Source organism: Rhinolophus ferrumequinum, chromosome 10, assembly GCF_004115265.2.
Source record: "Rhinolophus ferrumequinum isolate MPI-CBG mRhiFer1 chromosome 10, mRhiFer1_v1.p, whole genome shotgun sequence".
Classification (NCBI taxonomy): Eukaryota; Metazoa; Chordata; class Mammalia; order Chiroptera; family Rhinolophidae; genus Rhinolophus; species Rhinolophus ferrumequinum.
In genome coordinates, this window is record NC_046293.1 from 290317 (window position 1) to 317515 (window position 27199).

General features: G+C 62.3%; 1 protein-coding gene across 7 annotated transcripts; it reads left to right on the forward strand.

The window, feature by feature from the left end:
- The first annotated feature begins 382 nt into the window (after positions 1-382).
- On the forward strand, positions 383-27127 carry SBF1 (SET binding factor 1). 7 transcript variants are annotated; one of them, XM_033116939.1, is made up of 42 exons: positions 383-532; positions 6558-6643; positions 6986-7123; positions 7327-7485; positions 7566-7676; positions 8023-8046; positions 8298-8403; positions 8509-8641; positions 8723-8831; positions 8917-9030; positions 9121-9198; positions 9528-9641; positions 9729-9857; positions 9939-10037; positions 10122-10326; positions 10406-10518; positions 11323-11472; positions 11666-11734; positions 11808-11966; positions 12036-12301; positions 12499-12671; positions 12752-12825; positions 12911-13106; positions 13307-13434; positions 14086-14264; positions 14364-14500; positions 14599-14806; positions 14919-15115; positions 15219-15356; positions 18384-18461; positions 18718-18899; positions 18972-19148; positions 19552-19653; positions 19725-19910; positions 19988-20114; positions 20197-20327; positions 20397-20627; positions 23873-23980; positions 24064-24275; positions 24749-24836; positions 24908-25039; positions 25124-27127. In XM_033116939.1, the coding sequence occupies exons 1-42, from the start codon at positions 478-480 to the stop codon at positions 25220-25222; spliced, it is 5700 nt and encodes a 1899-aa protein (XP_032972830.1). In that variant the 5' UTR covers positions 383-477; the 3' UTR covers positions 25223-27127. The 7 variants fall into 7 exon arrangements, with proteins under 7 accessions (XP_032972830.1, XP_032972831.1, XP_032972833.1 ...); XM_033116940.1 differs by having other exon boundaries at positions 12039-12301; XM_033116942.1 differs by lacking the exon at positions 18384-18461.
- The last annotated feature ends 72 nt before the right edge of the window (positions 27128-27199 follow it).

Here is a 27199-nt window from a genome sequence, read left to right on the forward strand (position 1 = left end):
ATCCGTGGGCAGGGCCAGGCCCTCCTCCCTTCCTCCAGACTGACAGTGCCGGGGGTGGGAGAGCCTCGGGACCCGTCCCGAGCGCGCGTGGAGCCCCGAGTGCGAGGCCAGCTCCGACCCGGGCCGCGCCTGTCGCTGACCCGCCAGAGCCGCCGTAGCTGTCACCGCCCGGGGGGCGGTACCCAGTCCCAGAGCTATAGTTGAAGGGCGGGACCCCGCCCCCGGGAACCGAGCCCGCGCCGTCGGGACCAATGGGGGCGCGTTGCTCCAGGCCACGCCCACAGGGCGGGGCGAAGCCGCGCAGGCGCACGGCGCGCCCGGGCGGGCCGGCTGGCTGGGAAGATGGCGGCGGGAGCCCTGGCGGCCGCCGCGAAGCGGGCCCGGGGCGTCCGGGGTGCGCGGGCCAGGGCCGGAGCCGGGCCATGAGCGCGCCGCCCTCGCGTCCCCGAGCCGCGGACCCCGCCCGCGCCCCTCGCTATGGCGCGGCTCGCGGACTACTTCGTGCTGGTGGCATTCGGGCCGCACCCGCGCGGTGAGTGCCGGCCCGCGGCCGAGCGATGAGCGATGAGTGCTGAGGGCCGAGGGCCGGGGGCCGGGGACCGGGGGCAGGGAAGGGTCGGCCGTGACAGACGCGCCGGGGCAGCCGCAGGGACGTGCCGGGCGGGCAGGCCGAGGCCACGGGGCCAGCGCGAGGGTCGTCGCGGGCACCTGCGGCGCCGGGGCCGAGCGTCTGGGGTCGGGGAGGGCCGGCCTGACCTCCCGAGGTGAGCAAGGCGGTGAGACAGGGCGGCTGGAGCCTGCCCGCCACACTCAGCGCAGAACCGGGTCAGGCAGCGCCTTGCGTCGCCCGAGAGGTGGGGGACCTGGGGCGGTCGGTCTCCTGACTCCCATTTGGGGGGGACCGGCTTTCTCGCCTTGGCCGACTGCCGGGTGGTTCTGCCTCCAGGGACACGATCGTTGGCTTGCAAGCCCCTCCTCTGACCCCCAGTGCCTCGGGTCTGAAGCCTCTTAGGTCCAGGAGGTTTGGTGGGATGCAGAAGAGTGGGTGGGGCCTGGGGACTACTTCCTGAAGAGACGGCGTTTGAGCTGGAGCTGGAGGACTTCAGGAGGAAATGTGGGGAGGAGAGAGAAGAGCATTCCTGGCAGAGGGCCTGCTGTCCTCATGCCTGCAGTCCAAGCCCTGGGTGGGGGATCAGTGTGGTGACTGGTGCCGATGTCCAGGAGGTCGGTGTCTAGGGTCATCGCCTGTGTCTGAGAGCCCTTCAGCCCCCGGGGGTAGGAGAAAACAGAGCCTGACAATGACATCAGCAGCAGCCATGGAGACAGCGGCTTGGGGAGCGTGCCCCGTGTGCCAGGCCCTGCACAGCCCTTTGTGTGCCTGATCTCACTTTTTTCTCCCAGCAGCCCACCGAGCTTTCCCAGCTATTGCCCCCATCCGCAGTGCAGAGTCAGGGCAGAGAGGACAAGTGCCTGGTCTGAGCCCCCACAACGGGCTGGGCCTTGCACCCAGGCTCATCCAGAGCCAAGCTGTGGGTAGTGCGTGTCACGGGGCTGGGGTGGTGTGGGATGGCTGTGGTCAGGCTGGGTTGAATCACGAGCCTGTAGGTGGGGTCTCCCAATCTGCCCTGCTTCTTGTCAGCCCAGATGTCACTGTCACCATCCAGGACTCGGACTCTCCTCTTTGCCTCTCTTCTTGCTGAGTCCCCACCTGCTGGACCCTGCGTCCTCCAGACCCTCCTCAGTGCCCTCCCGTCAGTCCTTGCTCCTGTCTGTCTGAGAATGCGTTCACTGACACCCTCAGTCATGAGCGTGTCTTTCCCTCCAGAGAGGGAGTTTTGCAGGCAAGGACCAGTCCACACGTGGCAGGCTCTCTGTCAGTGCTGTGCAGGCCCACAGAGGGAGAGCACTTGCTCCACGCCACATGTGGGGGCAGCGAGGAGGCCATGCTGCCTGGAGCAGAGGGGTGCCCAGGATCCAGGAGACAGGCCTGGCCAGGGGCTGCCCCAGCGTGAGGGGCTCTGGGATGGCTGGGGCAGGGGGTGCGTGAGCACAGCTGCCTCAGCGGGCATGCTGCTGCTGAGGGTGGTGTGGGGAGGGCCTGAGGATGCAGAGACCACCGGCAGAAGCCAGGTGGGGGGCCATGTTGATGGTGGTGGCAGTAGGACTGGGGAGTTGAGGGTGAATGTAAATGAGGCAAGAAGAAGCATGGCGGGGCTCCATGGCAGGCTAGCTGTGACGTGTGCGCCCTGCTGGCTGAGTGATTCCCAAGCTGCCCACTGCCTTAGGGCTGTTGGGCTCTGGAGCCCCATCACCACTGCTTTCAGCTGCTGGCCAGCCACCCAGCCTCAGGGCCTCCCTGCGAGGACCAAGCCCACAGGCTGGGACCCTGGCTGTGGGGCCGAGGGCAGAACCAGCCAGTGGGGAGAAGCCTGAAGCAGAAGAGCACCACGTGGGGTCAGAGGGACCAGCCTTGCCACCTTGGGCCAGTCTTTGGGCTTTTTGCACCTCAGTTTTCTCATCTGGAGATGGGATGAGCCGCATAGACCTCTGAGGCTGCCATGAGCATGAGATGTACGCACACACGTGAAGCTGTTCACACGGGAGGCTTATTAACGGCCATCAGCAGGTGTGGACGCCCCCGGGCACAGATGGAATGAGTACCTCTGCAGGAGGTGGAGGACCCCTGCATGCTGGCAGGCGTCGGCACGGTGCAGGGCCCCTTGTGTTCGGAGGAGGGCAGAGTGGTTGACGTCTTGTCCTTGGCCCAGAACTGCTGGATGCAGGGTCTGAGAGCTGAGTCCTGGAGTCCCTCCTGAGGGAGCATCCTGGCTTCCTGGTCACCACCTGGCGGACCTCGCAGGCAGGAGGGAAGGAGAGGGGGGCTGCACGGGACCTCTTCTTGTATCCCATAGGGTACAGGCCCCTCCATGATGAGTGGGCTCGCACCTTCTGCATCCTGGGCCCAGTCTGGGAATATCTTGGGGGCCAGACAAACTACCTGTCCAGCTCCTGCCCTGGGAGGGCCCTGACAGTGGTCAGCTGACTTAAGCACAGCGTGGCCAGTGCTGGGGTGTGTCTTTGGGAGCAGGAGACACACTTGACACACTCAAGTTGGCAGAGGCAGTGTCTGCCAGGGAAGAGGGGCTGGACCCCTCCTGGTGCTAGGGGCAAACCCCCCTCCAGCATCTGAGAAGAAGGCCGACCTTCCATGCCATGACCTGGCTTCTTTCAGTCCTGACCATGGGCTGGCCACATTCCTGGGCTCCATCTGCTCTCCCCACCCATGTTCCCTCCCTCTCTCTGGAGCAGGTCGGGGCTGTTTGGGACGGCCTAAGTTGGCTCCCAGTCCCCACCCTGGGAGCCAAAGGATCCAAGGCCTTGGGTCAGAGCTGGTCTGGTCTTACTGGGGGGAGTTTGGGGGGTACCGCTGGACAGGCTGCAGCCCCTCTACATATGTCCTGCCGCGGTGACTGGCTGGGGTGGCCTGTGTGTTTGGTGGGAGGGGCAGCAGGAAGGTGCGTCCTTCCTTTGCTGGGCTAGTCCCAGGGCGTGTGCAGGGGCAGGCAGAAGAGACTGCACCCTCCTTTGCCTCTGCCCACAGTGCATGCTGGACCTTCAGGCGCTGGAGCCTGGCACTGGTGACAGGCGCTGCCAGCAGATGACAGAGCGCATGCTCTGTGTTCTCCTGCTCCTCGTTTAGGCCTGCAGCCCACACGCGGCTGGCTGCGGGGATGTGGCTTCGAAAGGAAGCTCTCGTCCCTGTCTGTGTCTCAGGGAACCTGGGTGCCCTTCCTCCTAGGCCCCCCCAAAGAGTCCCGCCCTATGACGCATGGCTGTGCTGGTTGGATTGGTCCTGTCACTGTGGGGTGGGGGCGCCCTCCCTCCTGTCTACCCCGAGGTGGGGGCAGCTCTGGTGGGGTAAGGAGCAGCCACAGGTCACCTTCGTGGCCAAATGGGCTCTAGGTGGTGGGGGATACTGGGAGATGTGGCAGAACCCACCCCCTACCCCAGGCTGCAGGCCGACAGCTAAGCTGCAGCCTGGCCCCTGCTAGCACAGAGCTGAGGGGTGGGCTGGGGTCTCTGAAAAGGGTCGGGGAGAGACCAGGAGTCAGAGCCTCTGTATCATGTGCCCTCGCGGGAGGGCCTGCCACATCCTGGGGTGCCCTGGGGCTCTGGAGGCTGCTGTGCCCTCTGCCTGGGGAGCTGCTCGCTTGAGGGGTGAGCGGGGCCGGCTGTGTGCGTTCAGCAGGCCCCCATAAAGCTGTGGTCTGTGCCTGCTGGTGTGTGATGGACACACAGCCGTAACTTCTTGCTCACGGAGCTCTGGTCTGGCCCAGCTGGCCAACAGGTGCACCAGCATGACAGGGATGTGGCGGAGGGCGTTCGGTCCTGGGGTTCCCCTGCAGGCCTCAGGCTCAGGCAGGGTGCACAGAACTGCCTAGAGGAGTGCACACTCTTTGGGCTGAGACCTGAAGGTAAGTTTGGGGCCATGATGGCCCAGAGGAGGTGCTGGTAGGGGTCTCTCACTCACCCTGTCCAGCCACCTGCCCCCACAGGCCAGAGACAGCTCAAGGAAAGTCTCCTTGGTTCTTCTGAGGGTGGAGCCCTGCAAGTGGTAGTTGACCGGTGGGGGCTCGAGTGGGGGAGAGGGAGGGTGGCGGACAGTGGCCAGCTACTTGTCCACTTTGCCTATCTGGCTGGCCTTGAGAGGGGGGCTTTGGGGCAGAGGATACTGTCCCCGTTTGCACACGCCCCCCTCTTCCTTCCGCCGTCTGCTGCCTCGTGGCAAGAACTGGGTGAGCCCTGGGTGCCAGCCAGGCCTGGGCCCAGATGGTGGTTTGGGGCTGCATACAAGTCAGCCCTCAGGGGCGAGGGTGGGGGGAGGAGCTATGGCTCAGGGAGCATCAGCCTGGGCCTGTGAAGGGTGGCCTTGGGGGTGGCCTGAAGGGACCCTAGGGGCTTTGTCTTGGTGGGCTGCAGGCATGTGTGTAGGTAGGGGTGGCACCAACAGACACCTGTTCCTCGCCCCCACCTTGTCTTGTCTGCCACTTCATCTCAGGGTGTCGTGATGGGAGGGGGAGGGGAGCAGGAAGCTGAGGTTTTGTGAGTCAGAGTCATGGTCCCTCAGCCGCCACCGCCAGCCAGGCAGCAAGCAACCTGCCTGCTCCTGACCTTGACATTGGGTCGGGGGTGTCCTGAGAGTGCTCTGTCTGGGCCTCGTGGGGTCCGTGTAGAGGTTTCCTGCAGAGCCCCCACCCCTTACTGTAGGCCCCGTTCTTCTGCTGCCATGGGCCAGGTGGAGGGCAGGGACCTGCGTGTCCTGTGTGTTGTGTGGGAGGTGAAGGTGGGGAGGCTTTTGCGTTTCCCGCTTCACTGTGCTGCCATACTGGGTGGGAGCTAGAAGAACAGACTGGTGTCGCTTCTCCAGGAGTCCCACGAGGCGAGTGGTCCCGGCATGGCCGGGTCATGCCTCTGGGTGTGGCTCTGTAGGGGGTGCACAGGAGGCAGGGCCTCCAGCTGGCCCGGCTGGGGTGCCTGGACCTGGGAGCAGAGCCCTGGCATGGAGTGGGGCAAGCAGACTAGAGGGGGCTTAGTGGGCCCTGGGGCCCCAAGAAGTGGGGGGTGGTCTCTGTGGATACGTGGGGAGCTAGCAGGCTGGGAGGCAGCGTGCCCAGGGGCATGAGCAGTGACACGGGCACCTTGCCCCCCTCGCTCCCCGGCCCCAGGCCATGCTCAGCATCCCTGTCAGTGGCTGTGTGCATGGGGCCTGTGCGGGCAGGCAGGCAAGGGCGGGCGTGTGTGCCCCCACGAGCTGCTGGACCCCCATCGCTCAGGAGGACCCTCCTTCGGTAGGTGCCCTGAGACCAGGTCCTACCTTCCTGCCAGCTGACACCCCTCTCTGGGACCTGTGCTGGGCCTGCCTGTCTCTGTGGCAGTGGGGACTAGCAGCCTTTGGGGCCATGGGCACGGTGGTCTTTTCCTGTGCATGGACAACACGGGTGAGACCTCTGCGCCCCTCCTATGACCCAGGGCTGACGGGTGAGGCCAAGGCAGGGAGCAGAGCTAGCTGAGCCGCCAGGTGCTAATGTCAAGGTGCTCACTGCCTAGCCAGCCAGGATGTGCTAGGGGTTGGCTGTGGAACAGTCTGGAACTGTTCTCCCCTTGCTGGAAGCGCATGTGCTGTGCAAGCAGGCTGGCGTCTGGTGTGCAGCCGGGTGGGGGTGGGAGCCGGGAGTGCCCCCGGGCTGGGTTTCCATGCTCTTGGTGCCTGGCCTCATCCACCACAGGCCCGCAGGGAGCCCAGTTCCACAGCAGGAGCTTCTCTCTGTGCCCTCATGGTGGCCATGGGGTCTGTGGCTGCCTAGTGGCCTCTCCTCACAGGACTATTCTGAGGGAAATTATAGGTCTGGAGCTGAGGCTGATCTGGTGCCAGATGAGGGCAGGGGTGGGGGATGTGTCCACCCCGGGGCCTCGAGGTTGCCGTCTGAGACCCTGGCAGCTCCTGCCTGGGCGGGAGGTGGGAGGTGTGTGCCCTGACCACCTGCTCCTGTCCCCAGGGAGCGGGGAAGGCCAGGGCCACATCCTGCAGCGCTTCCCGGAGAAGGATTGGGAGGATAACCCGTTCCCCCAGGGCATCGAGCTGGTGAGTGGGGGGTGCCGGTGTGGGGGGGGGCCAGGCCAGCACCCGGGTCCCTGGAGGAGCCTCTGTGGGGGTGGAGGACTGGGGCACTGGCTTGGCTGGCAGGGTGCTTGGTGCCCACATCATGTTGTCTCTCCCTCCAGATGGTGGAGACCATGTCCTGCGTTACAGGGTCCTCACCCCACAGGCTATTACTCCCTTTTATGGGGGGGCGGGCTGAGGTCTAGGAGGTGAGGTGTACCCGGCCTGCAGAGTGGGGGCCCAATGTCCACGCCCTGACTGGTCAGTGCTCCACGCGGGGGCAGAGGGAGCTCACTGACCAGCCCTCCCTCCTTCCCCCCCCAGTTCTGCCAGCCCAGCGGGTGGCAGCTGTGTCCTGAGAGGAGCCCCCCAACCTTCTTTGTTGCTGTCCTCACCGACATCAACTCCGAGCGGCACTACTGTGCCTGCCTGACCTTCTGGGAGCCGGCGGAGCCCACACAGGTTAGCTGGGGGCCTCTGGGGTGCCGCCCAAATGGGGCTGAGCTTCTGGCCGTCTCCCTCTGCCTTTGTCCCTGGCTGTGTCTCCCTGTCTGTGGCTGGTCCTGGTGTCTCAACCCCATGGAGGCTGCAGGTCCCGTCGGGCCAGTCCCGTCGGGCTTGTGGGACGTGCCTGAGAGCCAGGCGAACGGGGCTTCTGTTCACAGGAAGCCGTGTGCACTGAGGACGCTGCTGGGAGGGAGGAGGAGGCCGATGCGGGAGGCCCAGTGCGACTGCCACCTGCAGCGGCCGTCCCACCCGGCCAGCTGTTCGCTCCAAAGACGCTGGTGCTCGTGTCTCGGCTGGACCACGTGGAAGTGTTCAGGGTGAGGCGGGCAGCCGGGGCTGCAGGCAGGCTGTGGGGCCCCGCCAGCTGGGCTGCCATTGCCGTCTGTGGTCCTTGCAGAACAGCCTGGGGCTCATCTACACCATCCACGTGGAGGGCCTGAATGTGGGCTTGGAGAACGTAGTCGGCAACCTGCTCACCTGCATCATCCCCCTGGCTGGGGGCTCGCAGGTGGGTCTGGGGGCAGCCGCTGTCCACCCGCAGCCGTGGGCCCTCCAGGCCTGTGGCCGTGGGGGTGGGGCCTGGTGGGCACTTGGACTCCAGCCGGGGCTGAGCATGGCCCCAGGCTTTGGACACTGCTGCATCTTAGTGCTGCCATCACCTGTCACCTTTCCTTGGCCCTGCCTGCTGGCCTGCGTGTCCCGTGTCTCGCCTGGCTCTCTACCTGGCACCTTTCAGTTCCTCTGTCCTCTCGCTCCTTGGGTGTACCTTCTCTGGATGTCGGTGTCTGCTCCTTCGTGCACGCCCCTGCGTGCGGGTGTGTCTAACTGTGTCTCTGCCCGTCTGTCCTGTGCAGCTGGACTCTGTTGAGGACGGAGTGGTACGGATTCTTTGTTTCTCCTGCCCACCCAGGCCCCATCCCCGCCCCAGGTCAGAGGCCCTGGGTTTTCTCTGCAGCACTGCTCAGGCCCACAGAGGCAAGGCGTGGCCTTGCCCTGGGGCCATGCCGCCCGTCCCAGCCAGTCCCAGCTCAGGGTCTGTCAGTCCTCCAGGCCCGCCTGAGGCCACGGAGCTCTGGGCTGACATGGGTCTGGTCAGAGCCACTGAACAGCGGTCTGTCTCTTTCCACAGAGAACCATCTCTTTGGGGGCTGGTGACCGGCAGGTCATCCAGACCCCGCTGACCGACTCCCTGCCCATCAGCCGCTGCAGCGTGGCCCTGCTCTTCCGCCAACTGGGTGAGCCCAGCGTCCCCACCCAGCATGGGCCTCCCTTTCCTCTCCCTTTGGGCTGGCGCACAGAGGTCAAGACGGTCACTGTGTGTGGGGCGTGCTCTCCTTCAGGCATCGCCAATGTGCTGTCTTTGTTCTGCGCTGCGCTCACGGAGCACAAGGTGCTCTTCCTGTCCCGCAGCTACCAGCGCCTCTCGGACGCCTGCCGGGGACTCCTGGCACTACTGTTCCCGCTTAGATACAGGTGCCCCGTCCCGCCCCCCGCCACTCCCCTCTGCCCGCCACGCCCTCTGAGGCTCTGCCACTGAGCCCTGGCCTGTTGCAGCTTCACCTACGTGCCCATCCTACCGGCGCAGCTCCTGGAGGTGCTCAGCACGCCCACACCCTTCATCATCGGTGTCAACGCCGCCTTCCAGGCAGAGACCCAGGAGCTGGTGAGGGCTGCATCGCTTCCGCCTCTGCTGCAGGCCCTGCTGACTGCCTGCGGGTCCCTGACCACTTGCTGCCTTTGGTCCACAGCTGGATGTGATTGTCGCTGATCTTGATGGAGGGACAGTGACTGTCCCCGAGTGTGTGCACATTCCAGCCCTGCCGGAGCCGCTGCACAGTCAGACACACAGTGTTCTCAGCATGGTGAGCAGGGCCAGGGTCCTTGGGGAGGCTGAGTTGGGGACACCTGGCAGGGCTGGTGTGCAGCTGACCACCTCCTCTCTGCCACTGCAGGTCCTGGACCCGGAGCTGGAGTTGGCGGACCTCGCCTTCCCACCACCCACGGTGTCCACGTCCTCCCTGAAGATGCAGGTGGGGCCACTGCAGCTCCGTGCAGGGGTCTACGCCCACCTTGTGCCTCTCCTTAGGTCTTCTGCCGCTAGGGGTCAGCTGGCAGTGCTCAGCACACTGTGCGGCCACCCCCTCGGCTGTTACACGGGGCACGTGGGGGCGTGTGAGCTCAGGGTCCTGTGCAGGAGTGGCTGTTGGCACTGAGTCTCAGGGGAATCGCTGTGCCGTGTGGAGGAGGGCAGAGGGGCCTGGGATGCCAGGGCAGGGTGTGATGGGTGGTCTGGGTGGGCAGAGGGTGCACGGGGGCCTTGAGGGGGCCTGGCACTCACCAGCACACACCTGCGCCCCAGGACAAGGAGCTGCGTGCCGTTTTCCTGCGGCTCTTTGCTCAGCTCCTGCAGGGCTACCGCTGGTGCCTGCACATGGTCCGCATCCACCCGGAGCCAGTCATCCGCTTTCACAAGGTAGAGGCTGGTGGGGCAGGGCCGGGAGGGGTGGGGCGGGGCCAGCAGGAGCCAGTGCCCAAGGGCTGACCTCCTCCTGGACCCTAGGCAGCCTTTCTTGGCCAGCGAGGGCTGGTGGAGGATGATTTCCTGATGAAGGTGCTGGAGGGCATGGCCTTTGCAGGCTTCGTGTCGGAGCGTGGGGTCCCCTACCGCCCTACGGACCTGTTTGATGAGGTGCGCCCCCACCCCTGCTGGGAGGAGCCCCTGCCCCTCTCCCCTTCCTGACCAGATGCCTGATCCTGCCTCCTCCCCCAGCTGGTGGCCCACGAGGTGGCACGGATGCGGGCTGATGAGAACCACCCCCAGCGTGTCCTGAGTCACGTCAAGGAGCTGGCAGAGCAGCTCTATAAGAATGTAGGGCAAGTGGCACAGGGTGGGAGGCCCAGAGGTCACTGTGCCGGCCAGGGCTGCTCACCCATGCCTACCTGTGTCCTGCAGGAGAACCCGTACCCGGCTGTGGCCATGCACAAGGTGCAGAGGCCAGGGGAGGCCAGCCACCTGCGGCGGGCACCCCGGCCGTTCCCCCGGCTGGACGAGGGCACAGTGCAGTGGATCGTGGACCAGGCCACGGCCAAGATGCAGGGTGCACCCCCGGCCGTGAAGGCTGAGAGGAGGACCACCGTGCCCTCAGGGCCCCCCATGAGTGCGTAATGGGGCGGAGGGCCTGAGGAGGGCCCCAGGTGGGAGGGAGGTCAAAGGTGAGTGCCTTGTCTGCTCCCCAGCTGCCATCCTCGAGCGCAGCAGCGGGCTCCATGGCAACAGTGCTCGCCGGCTGGAGGTGGTCCGAAACTGCATCTCCTATGTGTTTGAGGGGAAGATGCTCGAGGCTAAGAAGGTGAGGGCACCAGGTGCCAAGGACTGGGGCTCTGGTGAGGGGGCCCTTGTACTGGGGTGGGGGCTCCAACCTGGGGACTCCTGTTCGCCTGCGGGCGACTGTGGGGCAGGCAGGAGGGGCAGTGGATGGCAGGTCTCCAATCCCATCTATTTTAGCGTGGCTGAACAAGGCCTGCTCCAGAGACTTAGTGACGGATTTACTTCAACTGTTAGCCTTCAGAACCCCTAAGAGTTTTCACTGTTAAATTTCTTCATCTTCCACGAATAAGTGTCCACCCACGCGTGTTATTTTTTAAAAAGTGGATGGAACACAGAAGCCAGTTGCATGCTGCTCTGCCCTTTGTGGTGTTCACTAGTGCCAGTGTGCGCCTGCTTGTGTCACAGCTGTGGGTCCCCTGTGGCACCCACTCTGCGGCAGCCCTGTTTTGGGGTCTGCAGGGTCCCCAGTTGTTGGACAGTAAATACAGGGCAGGCACGTGGCCCTGGCTCTGTCCCACCAATGCCGAGCCAGCCCGCTCTGCGTCAGCCTTCTGCTGGGACACACGCCCGGCTGGACTTGGGCCCTGGGTCCTCCGACTAGTCGGTGGGTGCTGATGCTGGGCCGTGGGCCCCACCACAGAGCATGCCTGCGCACAGCATACCCGAGCTTTCGGGTGTGGGGCTGGGTCCACTGAAGCCCCTGAGTCGGCAGCGTTGGGTCTGCTCTGTGCTCACAGCCTGGGCTCCAGTGGCCCGGTCTGTGCTTCCCTCTGCCCCTCCAGGGCAGGCTCACGCCCTCCCCTCAGCCCTGTGTTCTCACCCCCAGCTGCTCCCTGCGGTGCTGAGGGCCCTGAAGGGGCGAGCGGCCCGCCGCTGCCTCGCCCAGGAGCTGCACCTTCACGTGCAGCAGAACCGGGCCGTGCTTGACCACCAGCAGTTCGACTTCGTCGTGCGCATGATGAACTGCTGTCTGCAGGTGCGGCCGCCACCCCGTGTATACCAGGACCTGGTTCGTGGATGGGGGGCTGCGGGGGACAGTGCTCATTGGGGGTGGGCGTGGGGTCTCCTGCCCTGCACCCCCGAGCAGCCCTGGGCAGCCGGTGCAAAGGGGTGCCCACTGGGACGTGAGGGATGTGGAGCGAAGGTCCCCACGGCTGCCTCTACCGCAGGACTGCACCTCCCTGGACGAGCACGGCATCGCAGCCGCTCTGCTGCCCCTGGTCACAGCCTTCTGCCGGGTGAGTACTGGGCTGGCCAGGGTGCCCCGGCCCCTTCCCGCGGCATCCGCTGACGCCCCCCTGGTCTCCGCAGAAACTGAGCCCCGGGGTGACGCAGTTTGCGTACAGCTGCGTACAGGAGCACGTGGTGTGGAGCACCCCCCAGTTCTGGGAGGCCATGTTCTACGGAGACGTGCAGACCCACATCCGGGCCCTCTACCTGGAGCCTGCCGAGGACCGAGACCCCGCCCAGGTGTGCAGGGACTCCTGGGACCCAGGCGGTGGGCACGGGCCAATCCCTGGCTCACACTCAGCGCTGCAGCAGGTAGGGGAGGCAGCTGCGGAGGACGAGCGCTCTGCTCTGGACGTGGCGTCGGAGCAGCGGCGCCTGTGGCCCACGCTGAGCCGCGAGAAACAGCAGGAGCTGGTGCAGAAGGAGGAGAGCACGGTGTTCAGCCAGGCCATCCACTATGCCAACCGCATGAGTTACCTGCTGCTGCCCCTGGACACCAGCAAGAGTCGTCTGCTGCGTGAGCGCGCAGGGCTGGGCGACCCCGAGAGCGCCAGCAACAGCTTGCTCACCAGCAGGTGGGGCGGGGCTTGGGTGGGGTGGGGCCAAGGGGCGGGGCTCGGGAGGGAGGGACAGGGCTAAGGGGAGGGGCTCTGGTGGGGCGGGGCAGGGGGAGAGATGGCTAAGGGGAGGGGCTCGGGAGGAAGGGACAGGGCTAAGGGGCGGGGCCCGGCGGTGGGCGGGGCCTGTGCCCACCGTGCCCCTCCCGGCCCAGCATGGCGGGCAGTGTGGCAGAGAGCTATGACACGGAAAGCGGCTTTGAGGATGCAGAGACTTGCGACGTGGCTGGGGCCGTGGTCCGCTTCATCAACCGCTTTGTGGACAAGGTCTGCACAGAGAGTGGGGTCACCAGCGACCACCTCAAGGGGCTGCATGTCATGGTGCCAGGTATGGGGGGGTTGGGTATGTAAGCACTCTCTTCGTGCAGTGGGTGTGAGGGCCCGGGGGTGAGAGCTGCTGTCCCGCAGACATCGTCCAAATGCACATTGAGACCCTGGAGGCTGTGCACCGGGAGAGCAAGAGGCTGCCTCCCATCCAGAAGGTGAGTGTTGGGGGGAAGGGGCGGTGGGGTTGTGGGCACCAGGTCCCCAGTTGTGTCCTGAGGTGCCACTCCTGTGTCTGAGCAGCCCAAACTTCTGCGGCCCCGCCTGCTGCCTGGCGAGGAGTGTGTGCTGGATGGCCTGCGCGTCTACCTGCTCCCTGACGGGCGTGAGGAAGGCGTGGGGGGCAGTGCGGGGGGCCCCGCACTGCTCCCAGCTGAGGGCGCCGTCTTCCTCACCACCTACCGGGTCATCTTCACGGGGATGCCCACCGACCCCCTTGGTAAGCCTTTGGACCCTCCCCCCACATCTTTGGGGTGAGCGGGACTTACCTTGCCTTTCCCCCTTTCTCAGGGGTGCAGGCTCTGGGACGTAGGTCACTGTTTGCTTCTTCACCTGGCCGGGCCCCCTTACCTCTGGGACCCTGAGACTGCTACCCTGTCCTGTCCAGTCCCCCTGACTCTCTGCTCCGCCTGTTATAAGTGGGCGAACAGGTGGTGGTCCGCTCCTTCCCGGTGGCCGCGCTGACCAAGGAAAAGCGCATCAGTGTCCAGAACCCTGTGGACCAGCTGCTGCAGGACGGGTTGCAGCTGCGCTCCTGCACATTCCAGGTCTGCTGGCAGTGCGGTGCAGGGTGGGCGCACTGGGCGGGGTGTGATGGAGAGGGGCGGGGCTTAGGGCGTGGCCCCCTGCCATGCACAGGCTTCTGAGTGTCAGGTTCTCTTGAGCCGGTGCCAGCTGGTCTCAGTGTGGTGCTTGTCATTTCTGAGATTACAGGGTCACTGTTTTAGTTTGACGCCATCTTCCCGTGAGACCTGCTGGCCTTCAGGGCTCTCCTGTTCCCTTTGCGGGCCCTGACTTTTGAGACCGTGTCTGGAGCGTGTTGGGCAAGCCCAGCACAAGCAAAATGTACACAGGTTAGGAGGAAATGCGGTTAAAGACCGTGTTCCTTAGCCTTACGGCCACACCGGCAACGTGGCAAGTGGCTCCCGACTGCCCTCCCTCAGGAGGAGGTATCCTGCCAGGCCTCTCAGGAGGAGGTATCCTGCCAGGCCTGGGGATACCCACAGCTCGGCAGAGAGCCAAGGTCGCCCTTCACAGCCTTGCCGTGGGCCGGCCCGCCACCCCCCGGGGCTTTCTGGCCACAAGGTCTTCGCTTGTCTCATTCAGCAGCCACAGGGGCCTCCTGTGGGCTCACTGGCCTCCCTGGTCATGGCCAGGGCCGAGGGCCGCCCGACCTCTGAGGCCTTGTGTCTGTACAGCTGCTGAAAATGGCCTTCGACGAGGAGGTGGGATCCGACAGCGCCGAGCTCTTCCGAAAGCAGCTGCACAAACTGCGGTACCCGCCGGATGTCAGGGACACCTTCGCGTTCACCCTGGGCTCTGCCCATACCACTGGCCAGCCACCCCGAGCCACCAAGGACAAGGGTCCTTCCCTCAGGTGTGGAGCTGGGCCCCAAGGCCAGGGAAGCCGCCTCTCCCAGAACCGCTGTGTGCGTGTCCCGTCCCTTCCGCTCACTGCTGACCCTGCACGCCGCAGGACCCTGTCCCGGAACCTCGTGAAGAATGCCAAGAAGACCATAGGGCGGCAGTACGTCACTCGGAAGAAGTACCACCCCCCCAGCTGGGAACACCGGGGCCAGCCGCCGCCCGAGGACCAGGAAGACGCCATCTCAGGTGGGGGTGCGGGCAGCCCTGGGTGGTCGGGTTGGAGAGCGGCATGCATGGCGGGGCCTGGCGCTCGGGCGTGACGCTGTGTGTCCGACCCGCCCCAGTGTCGGAGGAACTGGAGCCCAGCACCCTGACCCCGTCCTTGGCCCTGAAGCCCTCGGACCGCATGACCATGAGCAGCCTGGTGGAGCGGGCGTGCTGCCGGGACTACCAGCGCCTGGGTCTGGGCACGCTGAGCAGCAGCCTGAGCCGTGCCAAGTCCGAGCCCTTCCGCATCTCCCCCGTCAACCGCATGTACGCCATCTGCCGCAGGTGAGCGCCTGGGCTGCAGGAGGCCGCAGGGCTGCTGCTGCGCTTGGCCCTGGGCGCTAGAGAGAGCCCCTGCGGGGCCGGTCGCCCTCGAGCTGTCTCTCTCTCTTCGTAGCTACCCGGGGCTGCTGATTGTCCCCCAGAGCGTCCAGGACAACGCTCTGCAGCGCGTGTCCCGCTGTTACCGCCAGAACCGCTTCCCCGTGGTCTGCTGGCGCAGCGGGCGCTCCAAGGCCGTGCTGCTGCGCTCTGGCGGCCTGCATGGCAAGGGTGTCGTGGGCCTCTTCAAGGCCCAGAACGCGCCTTCCCCAGGTACCCGTCCCCCACATACACCTGGTTCTCCCGCCATCCCCTGCTTCGCCCCCACCCCGCCCCCTGCCCCGCCCTTCCACTGCAGCTCCGCCCTCTCCCCCAGGCCAGTCCCAGGCAGACTCCAGCAGCCTGGAGCAGGAGAAGTACCTACAGGCCGTGGTCAGCTCCATGCCCCGCTTTGCCGACGCCTCTGGGCGCAACACCCTTAGCGGTTTCTCCTCCGTGCACATGGGCGGCCACGGTGAGGGGCACTCGAGGGCGGGAGGACTTTTGGGGGTTGTGGTGATATTTCCAGAAGGCTGGCCAGCGAGGGGGCAGAATGTTTGGGGTGGGACCAGGTAAGTGCCCTGAGGCTCTGCTCTGACTGCTCTCTCCCACCCGGTTGAGCTTCCTGGCCTCCTGGTCTTCCCTGGACACAGCCTCAAAAACCCCCATCTGGTCCCTGTTTCTCCTTTGTCTCCCCCCCATGTCGCTATGGGCCACCCCATCCAGTCCATCTTACTGCTTGCTCTTTGTCCTCATCTGTCCTGGCCCCTTGGGTTTTGTCTGACTGGTCTCCCTGTCCCCACCACGGGCATCCTGAATGCATTCCAGACCTGCTGTCCCCAGGTAGATTCATGCCTGTGGCACTGTCTCTGCCCCTGCCCACACCTGGCCCTGCCCATGAGGCTGAACCTCCTGGTGGCCCTCTGTTCTGAATGGTGGGGTCCCATCACCCTAGTTTGCAGAGGATGCACCAGTCCCCAGAGGCCATCAGTGGACCTGCCCCTTGCCATAGGACACTGGTGCCGGGTGGTTCCCAGATGTGCTCGGTGATGTGAGAGCATGTGCTGCTGTCCACAAGAGGAGCATGGCCCCTAGAGAGGGTGGTTTGGCCTCCTGGGGCGACAGGCGGAGAACCTGTTGGGGAGGTGAGCCATGCGGGTGCTGGCTCTGCAGAGGCTCTCAGGCAGGAGGGGCGCCCATGAGGCCTCATTCTGTGAGGCAGGGAGGAGGGTCCTCTTCGGGGGGGGGTCTCGCTCCAAGGCATTTACTTCTGCATCCCACTTATTCCCACCTGATCCCATCTGCTTCCATCTGATCCCGACTTCCTTATCTTCCCCCACTTGTCTCCCCACCCCCTCATCTGCCCATCTCCCCACCTGACCCATCTCCCCCCATCTTCCCCCATCTTAAACATCTCCCCCATTTGACCCATGTACCCTGTCTCCCCCATTTGCCTGTTTCCCTTGTCTGACCCCATCTTCCCCCTCCCCTTCCGCACCCCGTTGCCATATCTCTGCTCCTGGATGCTCTCTGATGCTCAGCCCCCACGTAGCTCTTCCTCTTGGCCTGATAGATGCTGGGCTCCTCCAGGGTTGGTCCCCAGACTTAGGACTCCAGCCGCTGTCCAGCCCACATCGGTCCTTGGGGCCTGGGACCTGGTGTCTGGTGGGCTCTCTGTCTGTGCTGGGTGATCTCGTCTGCACACTGGAGGCAAGGGGTCTGGGAGGCTGCCCACACTGGCCTGAGTACAGCCCAGACGCTGCCCCTTGACCTGTACCTCAGCAGACGTGGTGACAGTGTCCTCCTGGGAGGTGTGGTGGGTACCATACCTGGTATATCTGGAGCTGTCTTGGCTGTTATGGCTCAGAGTTGGTAGGTGTCACGAGAGGCCACTTCTCTGTGAGCCCCCCACCCCTACCCTGACTGGTGCAGTGTCACATGGGGGGGGCACTTGTTGGTCAGGCCTTCCTGATTCCCTCCATCCCTACCTTCATGTGCATGTGTATTTCTCTGCTGTTGACACACTGGGATGCACAGGTGGGTTTTGGGGGCCGGTGGCACCACCCATGGGCCAACCCTCCAGAAGCTCAGGCGTTGTCCTTGACTCTTCCCACTCTGTCCCCCCTGAGTCCTGTGAGCTGACGGCCCAAGTGTGCTGTGCTGCCTGCTGTCGCACGCTCTGCCACTGGCCCAGGCCACTCCTGCCTGCGCCACAGGGCCGCCAGTGGCCACACCACCCCTTTGTGTGGCAGGAGGGGCTCGCCTTCCCTAGTGAGACCGGAGGGTCCTGCACACCCACTCCTGCCTCCCACGGTGCTTCTCTGCCATCTGAGCACAGCAGCCTCTGTCCCTACTTGACCTGTAGCCCCCAGCTCATGCTGCACCTGTGTCTGTGGCCACTGTCTGGGCAGTGGCGCCAGGGGAGCTGGGAATGAGCAGCCAGGCTGCCCTGTGGTCGCCTGGGCATGCCCTCCCAGGACGGCCAGCGTTGCCGTCCTCTGTTCTCGGGGCACAGACCTTACGCCCTCCGGCTCCCCTTCCAGAAATACCACGCTCTCTAGTTCAAGTGGCTTTGGTTTTCCGAACATCAAAGTCCATTTTTAAGTATGACTTGCAGTTGCACTCTCTGCCTTCCGCTTCCCCCCGAGGTTCTGAGTCGCGCCTGCCAGCGGCACCCTCTCCATGGCCTCCTTTGTCCCTAGTGCCTGTGTCTCCCCCTGCTGCTGCTTGGGCATCTCTGTCCCCTAAGCCCACTAGTGCTACCTCCTGGTGTCCCCGGAGTTCAGGCCTCATCTCAGCTGTATGCGGGTTCCAGTCCAGGGTTTGTCCACATCACAAGGACTCGTGTCCTTGATGTGGGTGACCATCCCTCGTGCCCAGTGTGTGGGGGCTGGTAGTGCACCTGTCTGTGGAGACTGCTGTGGCGGGGGGCAATGGCCCTGTTGTCCTCTCTGCAGAGGCACGTGAGCCTGTGGCAGGGCCGGGCACAGGCTTGGGGGCCTGCAGACCACTGTGCAGCTGCCTCGCATGGCTCCAGGCCTCCTGGCCAGGCCGACCCAGTTCATGAATCTCAGGCCTTACCCTCCCTGGCAGGTGGCTCCCTCAGCTTGGTGCTGGGGCTGGGCCGGCCCGTGTCCTCATCTGAACTGCTCTCCCTGGTTGTGGGCTGGGATCTCGGCCTCCCATCCTGCTGTGTGCTGGGCAGAGGCCGCGTGGTGGCATGTGCCTTGGGGTCTGAGGGTCCTGGGACAGGCCATGGAGAGGAGCCTAGGGTTCCTGTCTCTCCTGTGACCCTTCCTACCTGTCCCCAGCCCTCTGCTCCCTGGCCTGCCCCTGGGGCCCAGAGGTACTTTGGCTCTGACTCCTGCTGTCTCCAGGGCTCCCGAGGGGCTTGTTCAGAGCCCAGCTCTGCACCTGGCCCCTTTGGGCCACAGGCCCCCTACAGTGGGCACACACCCAGGCCTGGGGCCAGGCCTAAGCCTTCTCTCTGCTGTGCCCTCAGTGCCCAGCCCCAGAGCCAGGGTCACCACGCTGTCTAATCCCATGGCGGCCTCGGCCTCCAGACGGACCGCACCCCGAGGTACCGTACCAGCCATGCAGGCTGGCTCCCCACACCTGCCACTAACAGCCCCGTGTGACAGACCAGCATAACCCTGCCCTCCCTACAGCCCTGGGCACTAACAGCCTGACACCCCGAGTCCTGCCCCAGCCCCCGACACTAATGCAGGCACAGGTCCCGCTGGGGTCCTGTCAGCCCCCCAACCCCTTTGGGAGCACAACCCCAGGTAAGTGGTGCCCTGGCCCAGCTCCGGTGCTCAACTGGTTTCTCTGTGCAGGTAAATGGGGCAGTGTCCGGGCCAGTGGGCGCAGTGGTGTGCTCGGTGGCGATGTGGGCTCTCGGCTAGCAGGCAGAGACATGCTGGCCCCCCCCCAGGCCAATGGGGCCCCCCCCGACCCTGGCTTTCTGCGGCCTCAGCGTGCAGCTCTATACATCATCGGGGACAAGGCCCAGCTCAAGGTGACTGGGGTGGGGACATGGGGCCAGTCAGGAGCATGGGGCCTGGGCACGTCTCACCATGCTGGTCTCCAGGGTGTGCGGCCAGACCCCCTGCAGCAGTGGGAGCTGGTGCCCATTGAGGTGTTCGAGGCACGGCAGGTGAAGACCAGCTTCAAGAAGCTGCTGAAGGCGTGTGTCCCTGGCTGTCCTGCTCTCGAGCCCAGCCCAGCCTTCCTGCGCTCGCTCGAGGACTCAGAATGGCTGACTCAGGTCTCTGCACTGCCCCTGCCCCACTGCGGCCTGGGAGTGAGAAGACGGGGAGAGGCTGTCAGGGCTGCCCCTAGATACTGGGCTCCCCACTCACCTGTTGCTGAGGGAGGACGGGGTCTTGGCTCCCTTGTCCGACATGCCAGCCCTGGCAGAGCGTGATGACATCCACTTCCCATTTGGGTGGTGGCACCTGTGCGGTGGAGAGAGGCTGGGCCTGGCTGTGTCCACTACTGTCCTTTGGGGTGGGGCTGGGCATCTCAAAGACATGGTCTGCCTGTTCAGCCCTGGGGGGCTTGGGAAGGCAGGAGGAAGCAGTGGTCAGCTTGCCAGAGCAGACCGTGCCCACCTTGCTGGCTGGCACGCCTGTGTACGTGTGGGTCTGAGGGGCTGCTGGTCCCTGCAGATCCACAAGCTGCTGCAGGTGTCGGTGCTGGTGGTGGAGCTCCTGGACTCGGGATCCTCCGTCCTGGTGAGCCTGGAGGACGGCTGGGACATCACCACCCAGGTGCGCAGTGGGCCGTGGGTCGGGGCACCCAGGTCGCCTGGGCGCCCTCCTGAGTGCTGGTGTGCTGGCAGGTGGTGTCGCTGGTGCAGCTGCTCTCGGATCCCTTCTACCGCACGTTGGAGGGCTTCCGCCTGCTGGTGGAGAAGGAGTGGCTGTCCTTCGGCCATCGCTTCAGCCACCGCGGGGCCCACACCCTGGCTGGGCAGAGCAGCGGCTTCACACCCGTCTTCCTGCAGTTCCTGGATTGTGTGCACCAGGTGAGCAGGTGGTTGTGGCAGAAGGCTGTGCCTGCTGGGTCCTGGCCCCTGGCCTCTGACCCCTGACCCCCACACAGGTCCACCTGCAGTTCCCCATGGAGTTTGAGTTCAGCCCCTTCTACCTCAAGTTTCTTGGCTACCACCATGTGTCCCGCCGCTTCCGGACCTTCCTGCTGGACTCGGACTATGAGCGCATTGAGCTGGGTAAGGCCAGGGGGAGGGTGGGGGCGGGGCCTGGGGTCTGGGGGCGGGGCCTAGGGCAGCCGGCTCAGCGTTGCCCCTGTAGGGCTGCTGTACGAGGAGAAGGGCGAGCGCCGGGGCCAGCAGGCCTGCAGGTCGGTGTGGGAGTACGTGGACCGGCTCAGCAAGAGGACACCGGTGTTCTACAACTACATGTACGCTCCTGAGGACACGGAGGTGAGCCGGCTCCTGTTCGGGCAGGTGGGCTCCTGCCGGCCCAGCTCCTTACGCCAGCCCCGCCCCCAGGTCCTGCGGCCCTACAGCAACGTGTCCAACCTGAAGGTGTGGGACTTCTACACCGAGGAGTCGCTGGCCGAGGGCCCCCCCTACGACTGGGAGCTGGCCCAGGGGCCGCCCGAGCCCCCGGAGGAGGAGCGGCTGGACGGGGGCGCTCCCCAGAGCAGGCGCCGTGTGGTGTGGCCCTGCTACGACAGCCGTCCCCGGGCCCAGCCCGACGCCATCTCACGTCTGCTGGAGGTGCGTGCAGACGTGAGATCCTCCCCACCGTTGACTGATTCCCTTTTATGGGCTACTAAGCATCTCAGAGCTTGTTTCCTTGTGGGGAAAGTGGAAGCGCTAATTCCCACGGGAGGGTAGGTGGTGAGTAACAGCGCTACAGCCCAGCTCTGGGCCATGGGTTTGTGGTGAAGGGGTCCCCCCAAGCCCAGAAAGCCGAACAGTGCTTTTTTGTCTCTGAGAATACTCATATAGCCTTGGAGTCTTAAGTGGTGGGACTTGTGCCGTTTCCTTAGCACCCGCACCCACGTGGCCTGTCACTGTCTGTGCTTTGACTTCAACTGGTCTGTGTCTATATTTAAGTCAAGTTTCTTGTACTCAGCATGTGGTGGGGTCTGCTTTTCATCTATTTTGACAGTTTCTTTCATTGGAATTTTTAGTCCATTTACACTTACTGATGTTTGAGTTGAAGTCTAGCTTCTTGCTAGACTTCGATTTTTTGCTCCTTTCTTCCTTTTCTGGTTTTTTCCCCCCTAACAACTGAGTATCTTTTAGGATGCCGTGTTATCTACTTTACTAGGCCTTTGAACTAGACATACTCTGCAGTATTTTTAGTGGTTGTCAGCGACTACAGTCATCCCCCTTATGCATCCGTGCTTTGAGTACCTATGGTCAACTGCAGTCTGAAAATATTAAGTGAAAAGTTCTGGAAATAAATGATTCCTAAGTTTTAAATTGTGTGTTATTCTGAGTGGCGTAAAGAGATCCGCACCATTCTGCTCCGTCCGGCCCAGGATGTGACTTGTACCCTCCGTAGACACTCCCCACCCCCCAGTCACAGAGCCATCTTGGTGATCAGATCGACCGTCTGGTCGTTGTGGTGCTTGTGTTGAAGTGGCCCTTACTTCACTAGATAATGGCCCCGGAGCTGTTCACATAACTTTTATTACAGTGTATTGTTATAATTCTTCTATTTTATTATTAGTTATTGTTGTTAATCTCTTACTCTGCCTAATTTATAAATTTAACTTTATCACAGGTATGTATGATGGTGGATGGTCTCAGGCATCCACTGGGGGTCTTGGAATGTGTCCTCCACGAATAAGGGGGATGACTATACAGTCACAGTCTATCTTGAATTTTGTTGTACCGCCTTACGCACAGGAACCACACAACAGTGTCCTTCCATTCACCCCTTTCTCCTTTGCTTTCTCCTTTGTGCCATTGTCATCATAGCTTACTTTTTCTTGTGATATAAACACAGTATGTATTATGTTTTTTTAAGTAGTCAACTTCTTTCTTTGCCATTTCTAGTATTTTTTGCTCTTCCAGTGTAGCTCAGATCTAGTATCATTTCTCTTCAGCCTGAAGGACTTTTAATGTTTTTTTTAATGCAAGTCTGCCAGTGACAATTTCCTCAGCTTGTGTTTATTTCAAAATGTCTTTATTGTGCCTTTATTTTTTAAGAGTGTTTTGGTTTTTTTTTTTTTTTGGATACAGAATAGGTTGTCAGCTCTTTTACATTGAGTAGTTTATATCATTCCAGATGTTTTCTGGTTTGCATTGTTTCTGATTAAAAGTTGGTGCTCATTCTTATTCTTGTAAACTGCATATAATGTCAGCCTTTTTTTTCTCTTAATACCTTTACGATTTTTTTCTTCATCTTTGGTTTTAGCAGTTTGACCGTCATGTGATTTTTCTTTGTATTCATCCTGCTTGGAACTCCTTAAGCTTCTTAGATCTATGAAATGATACTTTTCATCAACAAATTTAATATTTAAGCCATTATTTCTTTAAAAAGTTTTTTTCTGCACATCTCTCCCTCCTTTCTTCTGGGACTTCATAGTCTCATAGGTCATTAGTCTTTTTTTCCTCCAATCTTTCCTCTCTGCAGTTCATTTTGGGTGATTTCTATTATCCTGTCTTCAAGGTCACTACACTTTTCTTTCTTACGTATATGTGCTCTTAAGCCTACCTAATGAATTTTTCATTTTAGATATTGTATTTTTCAGCTCTAGAATTTCCATTTGATTCTTTTTTTAATACTTTCATTGTTTGTAGAGTCCCCATCTGTTCCACCATTATGTCCATCTTTTTCTTTATATCTTAAACATGTTTATAATAACTTGAATTTTTTTGTAGGGGTAATTCCAACACCAATTTTATTTCTGGGTGTTTTTTTTTTTTTTTAAGTTTTTCCTTAAGTACAAATCTCTTTTTCCTGCCATTTTGCTTGGTTAATAATTTTTTTATAAGCTGGACATTGTAGATTCTACATTGTTGAGCATCAGGATTGTGTTGTCTACTTTTAAAGAGTTTATTCTTGCAGGCAGTTACTGAACTGTGGGTCTTTTCAAGGGATGTTTTAAGCTTTGTTAGGGCAGCTCCCATATGCCTTTATGCTAGATTTAGCAGAGCCGTACTCCAAAGACATGGCCATCCCAGGTTTCAGTTGAAAGTTTGGTTCTTCAGCGAGATGTCGCCACTCTAGTTGTTTGTCAGTTCTTTATCTTCCTGCAGTGAGTAACCTCCAGAGTTTGGATTTAGCTCACAGCTTCTCAGTAACTGCTCAGGCCTTGTGATGTCTTGCCTGCCACATGGCAGTTTAATTTGGCCAAAGACTCAAGGAGGCTTATGTGTGCCATTCTCACCTCGTGTACGCTGCCCTGCAGTCCATGTGCTTTAGCATCCACAAGCTTCCCATGTCTGCCTCAAGCTCGGCCAGACCCTGTGTTCTGCTAGGGTTTCACCTCCCACACTGTGGCCATGCCCCTGGTGTCGCCCTGTCTCGGCTTCAGTGCTGCCCTGCTGTCCAGCATCTGAAAACAACTGCTTCCTTTTGCTGTCCATTTCCACCGTTACTACGGAGGGTGGGCTAGTTGGGCTCATTCACACTGTTGTGTCTGGAAGCGGAAGTCTACTGTCCCTAGGTCGGAGCTGGTGGGCAGTTACGTTGTTCTTTGGAGGAGAGCATGTTTTCTCTCTGGTTGGTTTTGGGGTCCCTTTGTATGTCAGCAGTTTTTCTGTGATACCCGCTGGGGTTTGTAGTGCTCCTTGAGTGTGTCGTTTGATGCCTGTTAGTGTCTCCAAAGTGATTTTGTGCATTCTCCCACCTTGCCTTCTCTTTCTGTCCTCCAGTTATGTGCACAGTAGACCTTTTCTTACTGCCTCACTTTCCTGCATTTTCCTTCCCTTTCGTCTTTGCATGTTCCGGCTGGGTATTTTCTTCTGAATGATCTTTTAAATGTTCACTAATTCTCCCCTAGGAGCTGCAGCGGCTGGAGACAGAGCTGGGCCGACCCCCTGAACGCTGGAAAGACACCTGGGATCGGGTGAAGGCTGCGCAGCGCCTCGAAGGCCGGCCAGACGGACGTGTGAGCAGGCGCGGGGTGAACTGGGTGGGCTTGCTGCCCGAGGAGGCCGCCTGGCACCCACACGGCCCCATCTCTGCCCCCAGGGCACCCCCAGCTCCCTGCTGGTGTCCAGCATGCCCCACCACCGCCGTTCGCTGGGTGTGTACCTGCAGGAGGGGCCTGTCGGCTCCACCCTGAGCCTCAGCCTGGACAGTGACCAGAGCAGTGGGTCAACTGCATCCGGCTCGCGCCAGGCCGCCCGCCGCAGCACCAGCACACTGTATAGCCAGTTCCAGACGGCTGAGAGTGAGAACAGGTGTGGGCACTTCTGAGCTGGGGCTCCGGTGCCTTTGGGAGCATCTAGTCACTTCTTGGGTGGAAGGATGTGTGGTGAGGACACGGTGGTGGCCTGAGCATAAGCTGACAGTTGCTGGGAGAGCAGGTGGCTGCAGAGGAACAGAGGGACGGGCTCGGGGGTACCTGTGAGGGCAGGCAAGGTGAGGTTGAAGCAGGCTCCAGGTGAGGCAGGCTGCATGTTCCTCCTGGTCCAGGGCCCTTGCCCTGCGTGTGGGCTGCTTCCCCGCCCTCTGGCTGTGGTGTGGGACCGTGTCCAGTTTCTGTCATGTGAGGGGAACCCTTTCTGGGAACTCCAGGGCTTCTTGGTGGCCCGTCCAGTGTTCCAGCCGTGGGTCCGTTTACTCCTGCTGTCAGGACTGGGCTGGTACAGGCGGGGTAGCTGCTGGGATCTGGGCTGGGCCCTGACAGCCAGCCTGGTTCTGGCAAATGCAGGTCCCACGAGGGCACCCTCTACAAGAAGGGGGCCTTCATGAAACCCTGGAAGGCCCGCTGGTTTGTGCTGGACAAGACCAAGCACCAGGTGAGTGGTCAGTGGGCCTGGGGGGTGGGGCTGGGGGACCCCGCCCTGACTTCCTTTCTCTCACCCCTCAGCTGCGCTATTATGACCACCGCGTGGATACAGAGTGCAAGGGCATCATCGACCTGGCGGAGGTGGAGGCCGTGGCGCCCGGCACCCCCACCATGGGCGCCCCCAAGACCGTGGATGAGAAGGCCTTCTTCGACGTGAGCTGCGGTGGCGGGGGTGTGGGGGTGGGCGGGGCCCCGTGGGTAGGTGGGGCCGAGGATTCAGCCACCCACCCTCCCCAGGTGAAGACGACGCGCCGTGTTTACAACTTCTGTGCCCAGGACGTGCCGTCAGCCCAGCAGTGGGTGGACCAGATCCAGGGCTGCCTGTCAGACGCCTGAGCCCGGCCCTGCTCGGCCTGCGTCCACTCGTTCCAGACCACTAGGGGTGGGCAGGGCCCCCCGGCCATGTTTACAGCCCCCGCCCTTGACAGTATTGAGGCCCAGCCCCCCAGCTTGTGTGTACAGCCCCCGCCCCCGCCCCCGCCCGGCCGGCCGCTGTAACTTATCGGAGGCGTGGCTGAGCGCCGGCCGGCCGGACGCGAGGCGGCCATGGTACAGCCCTCACGGCGGGCCTGTAAATAGCCCACTCCCGCCCTGCCGGCCCGTGCGCCTGCTGGCCCCGGCCGGCCGAGGCTCCCTGTTCCTAGAACCAGAGTCTATAAAGAGAGAACTAACTATGTGCCACCCTCCTGCGTCTCCTCAGCCCCCTGACCGCCCTGTCCAGGCCCTGCGTCCACCGCGTGGGCGGCCGAGGGCGGGTGCCAGGCTGTCCACAGCCCTGGGGTGGCTTCACCACGCTCCTGCTTGGGGCCTGAGGCTTGGGGCTGGCGCAGCCTGAGAGGAAGACCCTCCCCTCCCTGCTCAAGCACCCCTGGTGACCAGGGAGTCGTTTCCCTAAGGCGGGGTGGAGCCGGTCCTTGGTGCAGCCCCTGGAGGCTCTCAGAGGGCAGACTGGGTGGGAATGGTTGGGCACCTGCTCAGCAGTGGGTGGAGGAATGGGAAGGGCGGCCTGGGGAGCGAGGGTGCTGTGAAGACTGGAGCAGAAGGGTCACGTGTGGAGGGTGGGGGCACGGCCCTGTGGCTGGCGAGGGCTGCTACCTGACGGCCGTGGTTCTGGGAACTCGGCTCTGAACATTTCCCATCCCCCTCCCCGGTGTCTCCGGTGTCACTGGTTCCTTGCTGCTCCTTTCCCATTCCAACATGAGTCCTGCCAGGCCTACGGCCTCACCTGTGGGGCTGGTAGCAGGTGAGGTGTGGGGGCTGGGGACGGGTATCAAATAGGCTGACACCATCCCAGAGTGGCTGGGTGGTGGCCACTGGCTTGTGGTCAGCGGGGCTGGTGGTATGGGGAGCCCAGCCAGCAGTGACCCGTCAGGTGGGAGGTGAACAATAGGTGGACACAGGTGCAGGTGTGGGGAGGACCCACGGGTGGCCTTGGCTGGGCCATGAGGAAGGTACCCAGGCCCTGCCTAGGCCACATGGACGGCAGTCAGACCAAGGTTACCAACACCCAGGAAACCCATAGCCTGGGGGTCCCGGGCCTGTGATGTCGTGGGGTGGCCATGGGGCTGTTCCCATGGAGGGAACGTGGGGAGATCAGTAGTCACCAAAGTGGGGGTCACAGGGTGCTTGGTGCAGGCCCAGGGCTGCCTGGGAGAGACAGTCACTGCGGGGAGATCCTCCTCCCACCTCAGTGCCCTCCATCTGCCCCTCTCGTCTGGCCAGCAAGGATGGGTGGCCCTCTGGGGACAGCACTGGCTCCCGGCTTTGTCTCACAAGTTCCAGGTAGAGCTTGTTTTGTGTAGCATCAGCTGCGACCCGGGATGGGCCTAGGGCAGCAGACACCCCCATGGCTGAGTGTCACAATATGCAGGCTTGTCAGTAAGAATAACTTTATTAGGAGTTGGGGTTTGGGGTGCCCTGTCAGATCATCAGAACATTAGAAATAGACTCGACATCAAACATTCCTGCGGGCCCTCGAGGAGGATGCGGTCCTGCCCCCAGGTGCAGTCCCCACCCTCCCAGCACCCCGTCCTGCACGCCCACAGCCAGCCCCTGCCAGGCGCCTCAAACACCCGGGTGCGAGGGCTTGTTTAAGGCAGTCACACTTTGCAGCCAGGCTCAAGGCCAGCTCCGAGGGCCACTGGGCAGCTAAGACCCTGTCTAGCCAGCCCAGCTCCAGACGCACGTTTGTCCCCAGAGCCAGCAGACCCAAAGTGCAAACATGCGGCTCTTTCTGCGTTTGTTTAAAAAAATCGCTAAAAACTGAGGCTGGGAGCCTGTGGCGTCTGCGCCCATCGTGCCCTCAGTCGTCGT